At 34.6% G+C, this 20868-nt stretch overlaps 2 protein-coding genes across 2 annotated transcripts; both read left to right on the plus strand.

Moving 5' to 3' along the window:
* The first annotated feature begins 2641 nt into the window (after positions 1-2641).
* On the plus strand, positions 2642-7412 carry LOC142548375 (uncharacterized). Its single transcript, XM_075656669.1, has 6 exons — positions 2642-3064; positions 3471-3541; positions 4100-5745; positions 6025-6237; positions 6325-6474; positions 7270-7412. Exons 1-6 carry the CDS (start codon positions 2642-2644, stop codon positions 7410-7412), a joined length of 2646 nt encoding a protein of 881 aa, XP_075512784.1.
* An 8879-nt stretch (positions 7413-16291) lies between these two features.
* On the plus strand, positions 16292-16531 carry LOC142548376 (small polypeptide DEVIL 11-like). The gene has a single exon (XM_075656670.1). The coding sequence runs from the start codon at positions 16292-16294 to the stop codon at positions 16529-16531; it is 240 nt and encodes a 79-aa protein (XP_075512785.1).
* Positions 16532-20868: the final 4337 nt, after the last annotated feature.

Consider the following 20868-nt stretch of genomic DNA (forward strand, 5'->3'; position numbering starts at 1 on the left):
TATCATAATATCTTTAAGATATGATATCACAATATCTTTAAGATATTATCCTTGTTTTAAAAAGAGTTTGTTTCCTAATGAAATTGCGTTTCTATGTTAAATAGGACTCAAAGGAGAAGAAACAAGAGGGGGACGATATAGAGAAAAAAACTTTCGGAGAGACAGAGATGCATTTGTACGAAGAAAAGGTTTTCTGATTGAAGCAATCTCGCGTCGTTGATAAAGTGTTGCTGTGAAGTGCTGACAACATCTGAAGACAACACCTAATAACTGTTTTGATTAGTGCGCTGATTTTTGAAGACTTTTTCACTTCTCAGTTGATGCATCCTATGTATTTTGGTTACACGGTTTGTTAGAGGTTTAGAATGCAATTTGTTACTCGCCTTAATAAGGGAGTTGTTTTATTCTTTCAATAGTATTGGTTTTTGTAAACTTACAAGTTTTTCTAGTGAATTATTTTGCCCTGAGGCACCGCACAAGTATTTTATACTTGTGCATAATTTATCTCTCGTATCTCGTATTGTTATCATTCAAGTTGCGTGTTAGTGTGTCAAACTATAATTTCCGCTGCATGTTGTCGTGGGTGTTACAACACCTACGCACAACACCTACATTCTGATACACGCAACACTCACCCTCGTTACATTCACTCTGTGGAAACGGAACTTTCAATTGGTATCAGAGCCTCCACTTGACGCTACTAAGTGAGATCTTGTTTTGTTTTGTTTTCCAGGTGGAAAAGGATCATGGAAGCATCAACAAACACTGTTTTTAGACCTCCCGTATTGGATGGATCAAACTATGCATTATGGAAAGTAAAGATGAGGGTTTTTATTAAATCAATTGAAGAAAGAGCTTGGCAGCGTGTACTTGATGGTTGGAGTCCACCAAAGATTGAGGATGCTGATGGAGACACTCGGCAACCTGAAAGTACATGGACAATCGATGAAGTGCAAACGTCAAATTTTAATTCCAAGGCTCTCAATGCTATATTCTCGTCTGTTGACACAAGGATGTTTAATTTAATCACCAATTGTGTCTGTGCCAAAGAAGCTTGGGATATACTTCAGAAACATTGTGAAGGATCCGAGAGTGTGCGTAAAACTAGGCTAAGGATGGTGGCATCAAAATTTGAAAGCCTGAGAATGGAGGACAAGGAGTCCATTCTTGAGTATGATAGCCGATTGAGACAACTTTCTAATGAAGCTCACAGTCTTGGAGATCCCATGTCCAATGAAAGATTGGTGAACAAAGTTTTAAGATCTCTACCTGAGAAATTTAATGTCAAAATTTGTGCAATTGAAGAAACTAAAGACACTTCAACAATCAACCTGGATGAATTAATGAGTTCCCTCAGAACTTTTGAGATGAATCTTGATTTACAAAAGAAGGATAAAGGGAAGACAATAGCCCTTGAAGTTTCAACTGACTCTTATGATGAAATCCTTCAAATATCTAAAGAAGTGAATGAATCTGATTTAGGTGAAGATTCTATCTCTCTAATTACTAAGAAATTCGGTGATTACTTGAAGAAAATGAGAGAGAAGAAGAAAATTGGACAAAAATATGTGTTACCCAATATTACCACTTCCGCAAAAGCTCAAAAGTTTACTCCTATGAAAGGACAATTTCGACCAAAAACTGAATTGCAAATCCAATCAAATGTCAGAAATTTGGACTCAGTACAATGCAGAGAATTTTCTGGATTTGGACACTATGCCAATGAGTGTGCCAATCGACTTCGGAGAAACAAAGGCATGGCTGTCACTTTGAGTGATGAAGACTATATTTGATATGACTTATAATATTTTTAAGATATGATATCATAATATCTTTAAGATATGATATCACAATATCTTTAAGATATTATCCTTGTTTTAAAAAGAGTTTGTTTCCTAATGAAATTGCGTTTCTATGTTAAATAGGACTCAAAGGAGAAGAAACAAGAGGGGGACGATATAGAGAAAAAAACTTTCGGAGAGACAGAGATGCATTTGTACGAAGAAAAGGTTTTCTGATTGAAGCAATCTCGCGTCGTTGATAAAGTGTTGCTGTGAAGTGCTGACAACATCTGAAGACAACACCTAATAACTGTTTTGATTAGTGCGCTGATTTTTGAAGACTTTTTCACTTCTCAGTTGATGCATCCTATGTATTTTGGTTACACGGTTTGTTAGAGGTTTAGAATGCAATTTGTTACTCGCCTTAATAAGGGAGTTGTTTTATTCTTTCAATAGTATTGGTTTTTGTAAACTTACAAGTTTTTCTAGTGAATTATTTTGCCCTGAGGCACCGCACAAGTATTTTATACTTGTGCATAATTTATCTCTCGTATCTCGTATTGTTATCATTCAAGTTGCGTGTTAGTGTGTCAAACTATAATTTCCGCTGCATGTTGTCGTGGGTGTTACAACACCTACGCACAAACCTACATTCTGATACACGCAACACTCACCCTCGTCACATTCACTCTGTGGAAACGGAACTTTCAATTGGTATCAGAGCCTCCACTTGACGCTACTAAGTGAGATCCTGTTTTGTTTTGTTTTTCAGGTGGAAAAGGATCATGGAAGCATCAACAAACACTGTTTTTAGACCTCCCGTATTGGATGGATCAAACTATGCATTATGGAAAGTAAAGATGAGGGTTTTTATTAAATCAATTGAAGAAAGAGCTTGGCAGCGTGTACTTGATGGTTGGAGTCCACCAAAGATTGAGGATGCTGATGGAGACACTCGGCAACCTGAAAGTACATGGACAATCGATGAAGTGCAAACGTCAAATTTTAATTCCAAGGCTCTCAATGCTATATTCTCGTCTGTTGACACAAGGATGTTTAATTTAATCACCAATTGTGTCTGTGCCAAAGAAGCTTGGGATATACTTCAGAAACATTGTGAAGGATCCGAGAGTGTGCGTAAAACTAGGCTAAGGATGGTGGCATCAAAATTTGAAAGCCTGAGAATGGAGGACAAGGAGTCTATTCTTGAGTATGATAGCCGATTGAGACAACTTTCTAATGAAGCTCACAGTCTTGGAGATCCCATGTCCAATGAAAGATTGGTGAACAAAGTTTTAAGATCTCTACCTGAGAAATTTAATGTCAAAATATGTGTTACCCAATATTACCACTTCCGCAAAAGCTCAAAAGTTTACTCCTATGAAAGGACAATTTCGACCAAAAACTGAATTGCAAATCCAATCAAATGTCAGAAATTTGGACTCAGTACAATGCAGAGAGTTTTCTGGATTTGGACACTATGCCAATGAGTGTGCCAATCGACTTCGGAGAAACAAAGGCATGGCTGTCACTTTGAGTGATGAAGACTATATTTGATATGACTTATAATATTTTTAAGATATGATATCATAATATCTTTAAGATATGATATCACAATATCTTTAAGATATTATCCTTGTTTTAAAAAGAGTTTGTTTCCTAATGAAATTGCGTTTCTATGTTAAATAGGACTCAAAGGAGAAGAAACAAGAGGGGGACGATATAGAGAAAAAAACTTTCGGAGAGACAGAGATGCATTTGTACGAAGAAAAGGTTTTCTGATTGAAGCAATCTCGCGTCGTTGATAAAGTGTTGCTGTGAAGTGCTGACAACATCTGAAGACAACACCTAATAACTGTTTTGATTAGTGCGCTGATTTTTGAAGACTTTTTCACTTCTCAGTTGATGCATCCTATGTATTTTGGTTACACGGTTTGTTAGAGGTTTAGAATGCAATTTGTTACTCGCCTTAATAAGGGAGTTGTTTTATTCTTTCAATAGTATTGGTTTTTGTAAACTTACAAGTTTTTCTAGTGAATTATTTTGCCCTGAGGCACCGCACAAGTATTTTATACTTGTGCATAATTTATCTCTCGTATCTCGTATTGTTATCATTCAAGTTGCGTGTTAGTGTGTCAAACTATAATTTCCGCTGCATGTTGTCGTGGGTGTTACAACACCTACGCACAACACCTACATTCTGATACACGCAACACTCACCCTCGTTACATTCACTCTGTGGAAACGGAACTTTCAATTGGTATCAGAGCCTCCACTTGACGCTACTAAGTGAGATCTTGTTTTGTTTTGTTTTCCAGGTGGAAAAGGATCATGGAAGCATCAACAAACACTGTTTTTAGACCTCCCGTATTGGATGGATCAAACTATGCATTATGGAAAGTAAAGATGAGGGTTTTTATTAAATCAATTGAAGAAAGAGCTTGGCAGCGTGTACTTGATGGTTGGAGTCCACCAAAGATTGAGGATGCTGATGGAGACACTCGGCAACCTGAAAGTACATGGACAATCGATGAAGTGCAAACGTCAAATTTTAATTCCAAGGCTCTCAATGCTATATTCTCGTCTGTTGACACAAGGATGTTTAATTTAATCACCAATTGTGTCTGTGCCAAAGAAGCTTGGGATATACTTCAGAAACATTGTGAAGGATCCGAGAGTGTGCGTAAAACTAGGCTAAGGATGGTGGCATCAAAATTTGAAAGCCTGAGAATGGAGGACAAGGAGTCTATTCTTGAGTATGATAGCCGATTGAGACAACTTTCTAATGAAGCTCACAGTCTTGGAGATCTCATGTCCAATGAAAGATTGGTGAACAAAGTTTTAAGATCTCTACCTGAGAAATTTAATGTCAAAGTTTGTGAAATTGAAGAAACTAAAGACACTTCAACAATCAACCTGGATGAATTAATGAGTTCCCTCAGAACTTTTGAGATGAATCTTGATTTACAAAAGAAGGATAAAGGGAAGACAATAGCCCTTGAAATTTCAACTGACTCTTATGATGAAATCCTTCAAATATCTAAAGAAGTGAATGAATCTGATTTAGGTGAAGATTCTATCTCTCTAATTACTAAGAAATTCGGTGATTACTTGAAGAAAATGAGAGAGAAGAAGAAAATTGGACAAAAATATGTGTTACCCAATATTACCACTTCCGCAAAAGCTCAAAAGTTTACTCCTATGAAAGGACAATTTCGACCAAAAACTGAATTGCAAATCCAATCAAATGTCAGAAATTTGGACTCAGTACAATGCAGAGAGTTTTCTGGATTTGGACACTATGCCAATGAGTGTGCCAATCGACTTCGGAGAAACAAAGGCATGGCTGTCACTTTGAGTGATGAAGAGTCTGATGATGATCAAGGATCAAATGAATCTGAAAATCACACATCGTTGTCTGCTGTGATCAAGGAGAAGCGTTCAATGCAAATCAATCCTTTAGGTGTTGCCACAGGTGTTGCAATACCTGGTTGCAACATCTCTTCAAATTCAGTGTGTCTTAATTCTACAACCCTTGGTGAATCAAGTCAGTCTGAAAACCAAGAAGTAGATGATGATGAAGTCACTCTGGAAAGTGTGCAGACAATGTATGAAGAATTGTATGAAGACTGGATCAAAAGAAATAAAGTGAATGCAATTCTTTCCAAAGAGAACACTGAGCTGAAGTCACAAGTATCACGACTTGAAGTAATCTTGAGCAAGAAAGATCTGGAATTATGCAAAGTCAAGGAAGAGCTTGGAGAAGCAACTCAAATTCTTGCGAAGCTTAATTCAAGTTCATCCAAACTTGATTCACTCTTGATGATTGGAAAGAATGACAAAGCTGGACTTGGTTATACGAATCACCAGTTTGAAATAAGAGAGTCTTCCAACACTGAAAGAAAACCAACTGTCTTTGTCAAAGGAAGTGCTGAAATCTCGAATGCTACATACACTGAAAAAGGTGTTTCATCAAAGAGACAAATATCTACAAAGAAGTCCAAGTCCAGAAAATGCCACTTTATCTGCCACTATTGCTTTAGACCTGGTCATATCAAACCCTACTGTTTTAAACTGAGAGATGACTACAAAAGATGAGAATCTGAACAGGTGTTACCACAGGTGTTATACAACACCCGGCGTAACACTGCCAATAGGAAACCATCGGTAAAAAGGGTTTGGGTGCCAAAGGCTAATATTCAATGTTCTGTTATTTATACTTCGTTAAAAACTAACATTGCAGGAATATGCTACTTTGACAGTGGCTGTTCACGCCACATGACAGGTTCTAAAGACTATTTGACTGACTATGTTGAACTAAGGAATGGTCATGTGACGTATGGTGGAGGTGCTAAAGGAAGAATAGCTGGCAAAGGGACCTTGAATGTTGATGGACTACCTAGTCTACACAATGTGCTTTATGTCGAAGGACTTAACTCAAACTTAATAAGCATAAGTCAACTTTGTGATGATGGTTTATATGTTAAGTTTGATAAAGACAATTGTGAAGTTTTTGATAATACTGATACATGTATTTTGACAGGTACAAGGTCGGCTGACAATTGTTATCAACTTGGAGAGGACCCTGTGTGCAATCATTCAAAAGTGAGTGAACTAAACTTGTGGCATCAAAAATTGGGTCATGCAAACTTCAAGACATTAAAGAACCTTGGTAAGTACGATGCTGTGAGAGGTATGCCTAATTTATCCTCTGGAATTCCTTATGTTTGTGGTGCATGTCAAAAGGGTAAGCAAACACGTGTTCCCCATCAAGTGTTGCAACACTTTGGGACAACTCGGTGTCTTGAACTCTTGCACATGGATCTTATGGGTCCAATGGAAGTGGAAAGCCTTGGAGGTAAGAAGTATTCATGTGTGTGTGTGGATGATTTCTCTCGCTTTACATGGGTAAGTTTTCTTAGAGAAAAATCCGACACATTTGCTGTTTTTAAGAAATTACATGCTAAGATTACTAATCTACATGATTTGAGGGTTGGTAAGATAAGGACCGACCATGGTAAAGAATTTGAAAACTCACATTTTATATCATTCTGTGAAAAGAGAGGGATAACTCATGAATTTTCGGCCCCTAAGACTCCTCAACAAAATGGAATAGCCGAAAGGAAGAATAGGACACTGCAAGAAATGGCTAGGGTCATGTTGAGTTCAAAGAATATTTCAAAACGATTTTGGGCCGAAGCCTTAAACACAGCATGTCATATTTCAAATCGTGTGTACTTAAGGAGTGGTTCTACTATGACATCCTATGAAATCATCATGGGAAAGAGGCCAAACCTGAAGTACTTTCATGTTTTTGGGTGTGTATGTTATGTTTTGAATGACTGAGACCATCTTGCAAAGTTTGACTCTAAAAGTGACAAGTGTTTATTTCTTGGTTATTCACCCAATAGTCGTGCATATCGCGTGTATAATCTCAGAACAAGAACGACTATGGAATCTATTAACGTTGTTTTTGACGATCTTGCAGATCTAACGGGAAAAACAATCGAGGATGATATTGATGGGCTACTGAACATAAGTGAGACACTGCCTAACACAGATGTTGCACCCGGTGTTGTAACACCTGAGACAACACCTGCACTGGCAGAATCAAATGATGAACCAGGATAATATACTGAAAATGATGATGTTGTAACCAATGAAGGGATTGATATTCCCAGTAAGATTCAGAAAAATCATCCATCATCTCAGATCATTAGAGAAGCATTTGGAGGAATGCAAACTAGAAGAAAGGAGAAGGTAGATTATCGGAAAATGATGGGTCTAGTATGCATGACTTCCGTATACTCTCAAGTAATTCATTCTTGTTTTGTTTCACTCATTGAACCCAAAAATATAAATGAAGCCTTAAAAGATGAATTTTGGGTTGATGCGATGCATGAGGAACTTGAACAATTTGTTAGGAATGATGTGTGGGATTTGGTTCCCAGACCTGATAATGTGAATGTTATTGGAATCAAATGGATTTTTAAAAACAAAATTGATGAATCTGGGATTGTTGTGAGAAATAAAGCTAGGTTAGTTGCTCAAGGGTATACTCAAATTGAAGGAATTGATTTTGATGAGACATTTGCCCCTGTTGCACGGATTGAGTCAGTCCGACTTTTACTTGCTATCGCTTGTCACATGGACATAAAACTATATCAAATGGATGTGAAAAGTGCCTTTTTGAACGGCATTTTGAATGAAGAAGCTTATGTAAGCCAACCTAAAGGGTTCGAAGATCCAAACCACCCGAACCATATCTACAAGTTGAAGAAGGCACTTTATGGACTTAAACAAGCTCCACGAGCATGGTATGGTAGGCTTACTGAATATCTGCTTGACTTAGGCTTCAAACGAGGTGAGGTTGATAAAACCCTTTTTATTCAAAAATCGAAGCATGATATTCTTGTGTGTCAAATTTATGTGGATGACATCATTTTTGGTGCTTCTTCTCAAAAGCATGTTGATGAATTTGTTAAATTCATGTCTACCACATTTGAAATGAGCATCATAGGAGAATTAAGTTTCTTTCTTGGATTGCAAATTTAACAAATGCATGATGGTATCTTTCTGTGTCAATCCAAGTATGCCAAGAATTTGGTGAAGAAATTTTCTACCGAGAACACTAAACACATGAAAACACCATTGGGGTCGACTGAAAAATTTTCCAAAGACGATGTTGCTGCAGGTGTTGACAACACCCAGTATCGCAGAATCATAGGCAGTCTTCTTTACTTAAGTGCAAGTCGTCCCAACATCATGTTTAGTGTATGTTTGTGCGCCAGGTACCAGGCTGATCCTAAAGTCACTCATTTAAAAGCTGTCAAAAGAATTTTGAGATATATAGCCGGGACAGTTAACTTAGGTTTGTGGTACACCAAAGAAACAAACACAAATCTAGTGGGGTTTAGTGATGCTGACTGGGCTGGAAATCTAGATGATATGAAAAGTACCACTGGAGGATGTTTTTATCTAGGTAACAATTTGGTATCATGGTATAGTAAAAAGCAAAATTGTGTATCTCTGTCCACTGCTGAATCTGAATATGTTGCAGCTGCTAGCTGTTGTTCACAACTTTTGTGGATGAATCAAATGATTAAAGACTATGGTTTCAACAGTGACACCTTAATTGTATACTGTGACAATTCAAGTGCAATTGATATTTCAAAAAATCCAGTACAACGCTCTCGAACGAAACACATAGACATTAGACATCATTTTATTCGAGATTTGGTTGATAAGGGTACAATTCGAATGGAATTTGTTAGAACTGAGAACCAACTGGCTGATATTTTTACAAAACCATTGGATTTTGAGAGATTTTCCAATCTTAGGAAGTCTCTCAGCTTGTGTGAACAATGATCACTCACGGATGTTGTCCTCGGTGTTACAACACCTGTGGACAACACTCAGCATGCATGTGCATTTTATTTTTAGGATGCTAGACATATTGCATACATCATGTTTTGTGTGAAGCCTGCACAAGTGAAGGATACTGAATGGTGTGCTCTCAGTTGTGAATCAAACTTTCTATCAAAATTTTCTAAAGTATGGAGTGTGCTCAATCTAAGTCATTAAGCTGTGAGGATGTTCGCGTACCACATGATCTTGTCCAATGTAGAAAATGACTTAGAAAATTCTTGAGCAATAAGGTGAAAAATAAAAAAAAAAAATTTGTTGTTTAGAAGAAATGGAAAAAGCTACCCAGAGGAGTCCAATGAAGACCGTTCTTCTAGTGTGGGAGCTACCACTTCTAATTCAAAATACAGATAGAAAAAGCTACCTAGATGAGTCCTATGAAGATCGTTCTTCTAGAGTGGGAGCTACCATGTCTGAATTAAAAATGTTCAAGAAAGTTTGAGTCCAACTTGTGAGTGTTGCCAAGAGGTGTTGCCAACACCTAAGTACAGACTGATCACAGTTTGATCACATGCGTGTGCATTTCATTTTTGATCATATTTTAGGCATAAATTTAAGTCATTCATACTGCTGTTATGTGAATTCATCATGACCAGTGGGCTATCAGTTTTTAATTCATGAAATACGAAGAAAACCCTAACCGACTTAATTTTGAAATTTCTTGATTTCTAACTGTTTGTGGGGTTAATTCGACGTGGTGTTTTATCCTGCCTGATTTCTTGAAATAATGATGGCACTGTTTCAGAAAGTTACCGTTGGGTGAGAGTAAAAATTGAGTTGAAAAGGTGCTGAAGTTGCGGCTCAACAGAATGTTACCGTTAGAGAGTTGTGCTTAAATAATTAGGAATGGACGAAGAATAACTTTAGTGTTTAGTATTTTCCCTCACATTCTAAAATTTCTCCTGCCCTCACTATTCATTGTTTTTGCTTAAAATATCTCTGTTCTTCGCGATTTTCTGTGTCCTTCGAACCGATTTACTTCTTTTGTTCTTGATTTCGCAGATGGCTGGCTTCGATCCTCACGACATTAGGAGTGAAATGGCTGCGAGCATGGGTGGAAAATCACCTGACACAACACCCACAGCCGAAACCAATGTTGAGGGGATGGAAATTGTGGGCGTGTCAGAAGAACCAACTCCGCTGGAAATGATCGCTCCGGGTGAACCTGGGAACGAGATCAATGTCGAGAATCCACCGGACTTTGAAGTCTTGAATAAAGCTTTTCCCACTGCTCCTATGCGCCGAAGGTCAAAGAGACAAGCAGGGTTCGATCCTGACTTTGTTCCAACCAAGAAACCACGGGCATCTACCTCCTCAAATCTTCTGGACCCTGATTTCTCATCTGGAGACAACTAAAATGATGATGATTTTGAGTTGGTGGCTCGCCCCAAACCAACTGTTGCTGCAAAGGAACCTGGTACTACTTCTGGTATTCAAAAACAAAACCCCATCACAGATACTCAACATGTTGCAGAAGAAAGAGTTCTTGATGAGCCTGTAGAAGATGAACAATCTCTGGCCGAGTTTCTTGCTCACCTTAAGGAAGAAAAGGCTGCCAAGAAACAAATTTCTAAGGATGATAAACCTGATTCAGAAATGATGAAGGAGTTTGAGCAAAACCGACCTGGAGCTTCTTCCTCTTTATCGTCTGTATCTGACTTTGAATCTGAGGAACAGGGTGATGCTGAATCTGAGGATATTGGCTTTGAAGCTAGTGCGTCTTTTGATGATGTTGCTGCCACTGCTGCCGGTGTTGAGGTGGATGTTAACAACACCGAGCACCACATTGACTCGGCTGACTATGATTTAAGTAAGTCTTTTTCCCCCAAATTTTGTTCTGAGGATGCCTTGGCATTATGGCCGCTGTTTGTTCAGAGAGAGCTGATTGAGGAGAAAAATATTGATGATAATGCATATGTAAAATACAACTTGATTGAGTTTCTCAAGAACCGAAGGTTGCTATCCACAGTCACTACTGTTATGCCCTATTGTCGCCGTGTAGTGTTAGAATTCTACTGCAATCTCCTGGGCAGTGTTGGAGATGAGGAATCGGTGAAGTATGGGAGAGTGTTTGTTCATGATCATATCTACAAGTTCTCACCTTCTGTGATCAATGCATTCTACAACACTCCGGATATTGAGGAAGTTGAAGAGGATCTGGACATAAATGCTGTAACCTCTGTGCTCACTGGAGGCCTGATCAAAGTATTCCCTGATTATCCCAAGAAGTTGAGTGCTGCTAATCTCAATTCTTTTTTCTCCGTGCTGCACAAGACATCAATCTGGAATTGGACACCGTCAACCAATTCTACTAATGTGACTAGATCTCAGGCCCTGGTGTTGTTTGCTATTGGTACTGGAATGGCCTTTAACTTTGGAAATCTGGTGTTCAGGACAACATTGCAATATGCTGAAGGAGACTTCAAGAAAACAAAGCTGCCCTACCCTTCACTGATTTATGGAATCTTGGAATCTCAAGGTTTCATTAGGGATATTGATGAAGATCATTGCCCTGTCAGAGATCCTCTGAAGATTTCTCCTGCTTATTTCAAAGGCAACAGAAAGATCGATCTGCCTTGGCTGCATTCAAATGTTGCTCCGGATGTTGGCAACACTGATGATACAACATCTGAACATGTGCCCGAGACAGCTGAACAGCCACCTACAAATGTTCCTCCTACTATTTATGTCACACTGTCTATCTCCTAAATTCAAGCTCAGATTGCCTATGGTCGACAACAGATTGAAAATGCCAAGAAAACCATTGAACATTATGAAAATCAAGTGGCTGACTATGAGCTTCTGCTGGGTGAAAGTGTCCATTCTGGACAAAAAAAGGGAGTAAATACAGATATAGCTGGAACCAGTGGAGCAAAAATGGCTGATGATGATGATGATGATGGCAGTAATGAAGGATAATGAGATTTTGAGTTTTTTTCTCTCTTGATGGTTTTAGTATTTTAGTTGTCCTTTTATTCTCTCTGATCTTTGTCCCTCCTGATTAATGAATTATTTCGGTGTTATGATCTGAATGTTGCAACATCTAACATACAACACCTGTGTGAACTGTATTTTTCATCAGGGGAAGGCTTAACGGTAGAATTCAGGGGGAGTCAACTAAAGTTGGCTGAGTCACTGATTTGCTAACTCAGGGGGAGCTGAGCCGTACAACCATTTTTGGGTTGTTTTGTCCAGAAAGGCAAAAAGGGGGAGATTGAAAGGAATTTTATTCCTTGATATATTTTCCTTTTTTATCTTTAATATTTTGCCTTTCTAGATATGAGAATAATCTCGAAATTGATGATATGATCTCGTATAAATTCAATATGTGATATAAGACTATATTTGATATGACTTATAATATTTTTAAGATATGATATCATAATATCTTTAAGATATTATCCTTGTTTTAAAAAGAGTTTGTTTCCTAATGAAATTGCGTTACTATGTTAAATAGGACTCAAAGGAGAAGAAACGAGAGGGGGACGATATAGAGAAAAAAACTTTCGGAGAGACAGAGATGCATTTGTACGAAGAAAAGGTTTTCTGATTGAAGCAATCTCGCGTCGTTGATAAAGTGTTGCTGTGAAGTGCTGACAACATCTGAAGACAACACCTAATCACTGTTTTGATTAGTGCGCTATTTTTGAAGACTTTTGCACTTCTCAGTTGATGCATCCTATGTATTTTAGTTATACGGTTTGTTAGAGGTTTAGGATGCAATTTGTTACTCGCCTTAATAAGGGAGTTGTTTTATTCTTTCACTAGTATTGGTTTTTGTAAACTTACAAGTTTTTCTAGTGAATTATTTTGCCCTGACGCACCGCACAAGTATTTTATACTTGTGCATAATTTATCTCTCGTATCTCGTATTGTTATCATTCAAGTTGCGTGTTAGTGTGTCAAACTATAATTTCCGCTGCATGTTGTCGTGGGTGTTACAACACCTACGCACAACACCTACATTCTGATACACACAACACTCACCCTCGTCACATTCACTCTGTGGAAACGGAACTTTCAGGAATGAATCTTGGAAGTGAAAGATGCGCACGGCCTCACGATATTAAGCCGCACCCGTGCACCAGAAGACGTGTGAACAACGAAGTTAGCGGGTGGCTGCACGATATGGGCACGCGACACAGTGCACATTGAAAGTAATTTTATTCTTTGATATATTTTCCTTTTAATATCTTTAATGTTTTGTCTTTCTAGACATGAGAAATTGATGATATGATCACGTGTAGATTTAATATTTGATATGAGACTATCTTTAAGATATGATATCATAATATCTTTAAGATATGATATCCTTGTTTTAAAAGTTTTTGTTTCCTAATGAAATGTTTTTCGATGTTTTAATAGGACTCAAAGGAGAAGAAAAACAGACCGAGAGCATAAAAATCCTGGAGAGACGAATTCATACAAAGAGTTTTCGAGATCGAAGCAACCTCGTGCCATTGTTAAAGTGTTGCTGTGAAGTGCTGATAACATCTGAAGACAACGCCTAATCACTGTTTAGATTAGTGTGTTGATTTTTGAAGACTTTTCACTTCTCAGTTGATGCATCCTCTGTATAGTGGTTATACGGTTTGTTAGATGTTTAGGATGCAATTGTTTTTTTACTCGCCTTAATTAGGGAGTTGTTTTATTCTTTCACTAGTATTGGTTTTTGTAAACTTACAAGTTTTTCTAGTGAATTATTTTGCCCTGAGGCACCGCGCAAGTATTTTATACTTGTGCATAATTTATATCTCGTCTCTCGTATTGTTATCATTCCAGTTGCGTGTTAATGTGTTAAACTATAATTTTCGCTGCATGTTGTCGTGGGTGTTACAACACCTACGCACAACACCTACATTCTGATACACACAACACTCACCCTCATCACATTTACACTGTGGAAACAGAACTTTCACACATGATGAGGAATCGTGAAGTTTCTGGACTGTTGATAGATATAAAAGACTTTAACCCTAATCTTTGGATAGAGAGACACCGCCGTATACACGAGGATACCTATGAGCAAGCATGAGAGACTGGAAGAATGAGTCGGAAGATGAAGGAAGAAGATCGAAGAACGTATATTTCGAGAACCGAGACACACTTCTACTTTCTTCCTTCTTTATTTCTTCATTCGATTCTTTATTTGTAGGAGTTTATTAATGAAAAACATGTTTTATTTTGAATAAGATTTCGTTATGAATTAATTCTATTGTCTAGATATGGATGTAGGTTGGTTGAAACGTTGTTTTGGAATTTTTGAATTTTATGAGTTGATATATTTTTGTTTATTTGTGTTTGCTTGTTCTTGACCCCCTTGAATTACCATTCATGATTCGATTGATTACATAATTGATATATATCACTTAGCAGAGATGATTGAAATTAAGATCATATAAAACACATCTTTTTGTGTTTATAATGTTCGGAATGCGCATAAATTTATTGAAATAGTGGTAAGAACATCATTTGCATATTTTGTATCGCTAGATTTTGAACATGAATATTAATATCAGTAATATACAATACAATTCTATTTATCACCTAGGAAATAGAATATTTAACTTAGTGTTCTTGGTTAATGGACAAAATGAGTTTAGTTGTACAAATTCCAACAAACAATTAAATATAGTGGAGACCAAATAAAATGATCATCTAGATTCATTTTTTCATTGAATTTATTTACTTGTATGTTTGTGATGTGCTTTATTCATTAATTTATTTATAAACAATTGAGAACATCATTGAATCTTCTAAATAAAGTTAGACAATTTTAATTATATATGATACTTGATATACATTTTGAATCTATATTCACTTAATCATATTCTAAAAAGTGATAATGTGTACTTGCGGTAGGCAAAATTACAACTCCAATAAATCAGATGAAGATCTTCCAAGATCTTAATAAAACATGGCAGGAGTCCAAGTGCAGAGATGGATCTTCCCATATTTGCAAGAACGTAACCCTGATTTTTATCTATAAGAAGATCAGGTTTTAGTATGGTAAATTAATTCATGATACTATGAAAGTATTCTTTACGTATTCATTTTCTCTTTATGATCTCATATTGACTTGAACGTTTGAGGGTTACATCGGAAAACTTATTCGGCCACCTTCTAAGCTTAATTTGAGTGTTACAGAGTAAGGAAGGTCGAGCTCTCGACGTGAGGAATTCAATAATCCATCATCTAGTAAGAGTGTCACATATACTTCTTTTTTTACTAGGTAACTATAGATATTAAGGTAAATTAAATTTTTTATCACGTATATTTGTTTTTTTTCCAATTTTGATCCGATATATTTTCGAATTTTAGTTTTGATAACGTATCTTCCAATTTTTGAAAATTTTAATAAATTTTCAATATGAAGTGTTGATGTATCACTGCACACATCAACGTTATGTTGAAAAAAATTATTAAAATTAAAAAAAAATAACATACTAAAATTGAAATTTGTTAACATAAAATATCAAAATCACAAAAATATAGTTGTCTCTTATTTATATATATCAAGAGTAGGTCTCTTGTGAAACCGTTTCACAATGTCTTTATTCGTAAAATGTGTCAACTATGTCCATATTTACAATTAAAAAAATAATATTTTTTATGATTGATTCAAATAGAATATAATCTCATAAAATTGATCTTCAAATCGTCTCACATGAGTTTTTGTGATATATCATATAACACATGTCGATAATGATTAAATTCAATGTGCCAAAATAAAGTGTGTGTGTGTATATATATAAATATATACACAAAAAAGTGCTAATAATAAATTTTAAAAAAATAAAAACAGTGGGGTCTCCCCATAGCCATAGGAAAAAGCAGACCCAGGTGACACCCACCACCCTCTACAGCCACGCGATCTATAGCCATTCTTTTTCGTTCCAGCCTCTCGCTTACTCTTCTATAAATACAAAACCCCCATACTTATCCTCTCCGCCATCCCCCGATCTCAATCATTTTGTCCCAACACAATTCCAAAATGAAACAGAGAAATCCAATAGAAATCAAGAATCCCACTTCATAGAAGTCCGCAATTTCTCCAATAAACCACTTTTTCAGCTCAATTATTGATGGGTACTTTTACTGGTGAACCGCAGTTGTATTTAGATGACAAGTGGAAACTGTCGAAGAAGGAAAGTAGTCTCTCGAGAAGCCAATCTTCTGCAGTCATTAGGGTGTCCGCAAAGAGAAGGTGCTGTTTCACGAGGAAGTGTGCGGCTCTGGTCAAGGAACAAAGGGCGAGATTCTACATCATGCGCAGATGCGTGACTATGCTTATTTGTTGGCGTGAGTACAGTGATGATCAGTGAGTATTTTTTAGAGAAAAAATATGTGTTTTTTCCTCGTCTTTTCTAAAATTCCTGGGCTTTTTTGTGGTGAAATTGGCTCTCTTCCTGTCTAAGAGATCGCGTTAAAGATCTTTGCAGCGTCCGAGGAGGAAGAAGAGGATGTCATTTGTATTCTAAAAATGTAATGATGTGTAAATAGGGATCGATCGATACAAGATTCAAGATTTCCCATTAACTTTTTTCTTTGGGTTCTTGCTTGGTTAATTTTTTTGTTCTGGTTTTTGGATCCAAGTTTCGAAGAAAGGGGATTTTTTCAAAAAAAACAAAAACCAAAAAAATTATGATTTTGTTGGATTAATGCTGAGTTTCTTGGCCATTTGATTTTTCAATTACTCTGGGAAGAAAAATGTTGGATTTTTGGGGATTTCTAAGTTTTGAAAGAACAAAAATTGATGGTGAATTGTGTAATCATTAACTTGAAATTGGTGAACATCAATTTTTTTTATAACCGTATTAGATGATTTAGGCCTTTCTTTATGTTTTGGAAAAATAGATATTAACTTCAAGAACACAAAAAAATCTATGAACAGCGAAATTGTAAAGCTTATTGCATCGAATTAAATATTTTAACTACAATTTTTCTCCAAAGGTCACAAGTTTATCAAATGTTGTTTTATTTATTGTGATGTTATTCTTAAAAAAACTAATTAATTGATCTTGGAGCAGCAATATGTGGATCCAAGTTACGAGTCTCCAAATTGGACGATAAGTCTTCTGTGATACAATCTCACGAATCCGTAGACATTAAATGAGTCAATCTAATGGTTCAAATAAAAAACTTTTATCATAAAATTTTTTTACGAGACAGTAACGGTTTGGTGAATGAGATACCCAACTATATTTTTGTGAATGAGATAGCCAAACTGAAGAGTGGAGATTGTATTTAATTAATTTTGAAAATTCAAAGTGGGAATCTTTTAATAAATAGTGATTAAGGGAATAAAATGTTAGACGTGACGCGGTGGATGGATGGAAACGTGGGAGTATTCTCTTTGGATGCCCCTTGATCCATGTGAGAATTGAGGCTTACCATTTTAGTTAATTTTAATTTTAATGAAAAATGATACGTATAAGATTATTATTATTTATCTAATTAAAAAAATTGCTTTTACATTTTTTTCTCTTTTTGTTTCAAAGAACTTATATTTATATTATGTTAGTAATAATGTGAAAACCAAATATTTTACATTAACTAAATTTGTTATTGAATTGAACTTGTGAGCTCGAGGTTGAGTTCAAGTTCGACTATCTATTTAGAATATTTTCGGCGGAGTCTATAAGCTCTAAAAATTAATTTATAAATTGTTTCAAAATTTATAAACTGCTATAATTTGTTTAGTAAAAAAGTTGCAAACAACTTATAAACGGTTCGACAAAAAGTTGATACTTTGTTTTTTTCAAAACAAATATTATTTTAATATTTCAAATATATATATATTTATATCTTCATTTTATATTTATTTTTTAAATCTCTGCTTTATCACTTTGTCTTTTATTTAATTTAAAATAAAATTATATTCTATCTTTTTATTAAGATATATAAAATATTAAAATAAGGTTAATTTAATCAACATTTTACTTATACACATTAAATATTTTTTATAGAATAATTTTTTTAATATTATAATTATAAAACTATATTCACATATATGTATATATAACTACTTACATTAATTTATAATATTATACAATTTTTTGTCATTTTGACAATAAAAATGTCTTATAATACCTCAAAAATAAAAAGTTTTTAATTTTTTTTATAAGATGCAATAATTTATATATTTTCGCATTCGACATAACAATATTAAGTACATCAATGGGTATGTGATTGCTGAAATTAAATTTATGGGAAATTTTAATTATTATATAATTTAAATATGTGTATTTCATAAATTAATACGGTACATAGCACTGGTTTTATGAGCGTACTTCGAAGATGGGGCTGATGAATAAATGAGATTGCTTCAGTTTTGACCACTCATAGGACCACTTTGACTGTCACGATTAGATAATGTCAGCAGAAATTTTTGTAATAAGAATATTTTTAATTTAATTTCATTTCATTTCATTTCATTTATAAGTAGAAAAAATAAATAATATTAACTGTTTTTATAACACATATGGATCATTTATCTTTTTTTGATGATGATATTTTATCTCTTTAGATATTATAATCAAGGTAACAACTTGTGTGAGACGGTCTCACGGGTCGTATTGTGTGAGACAGATATCTTATTTGTGTCATCCATGAAAAAATATTATTTTTATGCTAAGAGTATTACTTTTTATTGTGAATATCGATAGGGTTGACCCGTCTCACAGATAAAGATTTGTGAGACCTGTATCACAAGAGACCTACTTTTATATCAATTCTCATTAATATACTATATATCACATAATTTAACAGTGTAGATATATAGAAAGAATTACTCCCATATAACATAAACTAACTTGTAAATTTGTTTATAAAATTATGTTGTGCAAATCTTTTAATATTAACTCAAATTAATTGTAGAAAGTGATAGAAGAGCGTAATAAAAAAAAACAAGTAAATTTTTGACTACTTTAGTTTGCAAGTTGTTGCGTTAGTTTTTACTGTGATTTGCATGTCAGTCCTAGAAGATGATTATGATCCAAAATTTAAAATAATAATACTTTTTCGGAGAAGAAATTAGGGGGATAAGGATTACGATATCATATTTTCTAAGTACAATTATTTGAGTGGACACAAGCAATCATATTCTCAAGATTCCAAATATTTTATAATTTAATTAATCAGTCAAAATCGATATTAATAATTGAATTATATAATTAATTCATACCTTATTTAACAAACAATATCGAGTGGGGTTAACAATTCTTGAATTGTACACACAAAGGCTAAATACATTATCCAATCATTCTCTAATCCTTGTTTTCTACATTAAATATTTATTTTGGTGGTGGTTCCTTGTCAACGTCGATATATATATATATATATATATATATTCTGAATTATTTATTTTTAAATTCACTAAAATTTTTTTATAAAAATTTCCAGTCGATACAAACTTGTGTGAGACAGTCTCACGGGTTGTATTTTGTGAGACGAATCTCTAATTTGAGTTATCTGTTAAAAATTATTACTTTTTATACTAAAAGTATTATTTTTTTATTATGAAATTCGGTAAGGTTGACATGTCTCGCATATAAAGATTCGTGAGACCGTCTCACAAGAAACTTACTCTTCTTGATTATATATGTTTAAGGAATTGGGGTTACACTTCGACTTGTAAAAATTCAAGTGAACTACTCAAAAAATAAAATAAAATAAAAAAGTAAATTCATATTAAAAATATAATAAAAATTGAACAAATATATATAATTTTCAAGTTTATTATTATTATTTTGCCGAGGTCGATGTTTGTTCAATAGTCAGATCAAATGGCCAAAGATGTGTGAACCATAATATATGATATTAAATAATGAAAGATGAGATAAATTAAAAGATATTGCAAATTAAATGAAGGGTGTGACATTCTTTACAATTTGTTCACATGGGATTTGTCTCAGGGCCCCAAACCTCACATGCCAGGGCTGCTTTCATTTGGCTAATAAGTATAACACAGCAATTTCAGACATAATATGTGAGACAGGTCAATTCTACCGATATTCATACTAAAAAGTAATATTTTTAGCATAAAAAGTAATATTTTTTCATGGAAGACCCAAATAAGAGATCTGTCTCACAAAATAGGACCTGTGATACCGTCTCACACTAATTTTTGCCAACATTCATTAATTTTATACATATTATCTTCGCCATCTAAGAATTGAAACAATTTTTTTGCTCTATTAAAACATTCATTAAATAAAACAAAACAAGAAATTATTATACAATTTATTTTTAAATAAATTTTTGGTCTATGTAAAAACAAACATAATCATAAATGTAGGAAAAATAATTAATAATAATTTTAAATGATATTCAAACACTTTTAAGATCTACAATGTTTCAAGTCCAGACCAAGTGCACTACAAGATTTTGAATAAACGTGATTGCAACTAAGTAATTAATTGGATACACGTTTAAAAAAAATAATCACAAAAATTTATTTGATATAGTTTAACGAGTCAAGTTTATAAGATAGATCTTCAAAACCGATTTTATTAATGAAAAATAATTTTTTATATTAAAAATATTATTTTTTATTTTATAGATACGTGAGATAGTTTGAGATATTTTATTATATATATTTATACAAATTAATTAAATACAACTTTTTGTAAAACCAAAAAAATGGAAAAGCCAAGTGATG

The sequence above is a fragment of the Primulina tabacum genome, chromosome 6 (genome assembly GCF_025594145.1).
Source record: "Primulina tabacum isolate GXHZ01 chromosome 6, ASM2559414v2, whole genome shotgun sequence".
NCBI classification, from domain to species: domain Eukaryota; kingdom Viridiplantae; phylum Streptophyta; class Magnoliopsida; order Lamiales; family Gesneriaceae; genus Primulina; species Primulina tabacum.

Bases quoted from the DNA above. Each gene is read 5' to 3' on its own strand.
- LOC142548376 (XM_075656670.1), top strand. From the start codon at position 16,292: ATGGGTACTTTTACTGGTGAACCGCAGTTGTATTTAGATGACAAGTGG.
- LOC142548375 (XM_075656669.1), top strand. From the start codon at position 2,642: ATGAGGGTTTTTATTAAATCAATTGAAGAAAGAGCTTGGCAGCGTGTA. The intron at 3,065-3,470 runs GTGAACAAAGTT...TATGTTAAATAG, and splicing joins CCATGTCCAATGAAAGATTG to GACTCAAAGGAGAAGAAACA. The intron at 5,746-6,024 runs GTGTTTCATCAA...CTAACATTGCAG, and splicing joins TGCTACATACACTGAAAAAG to GAATATGCTACTTTGACAGT.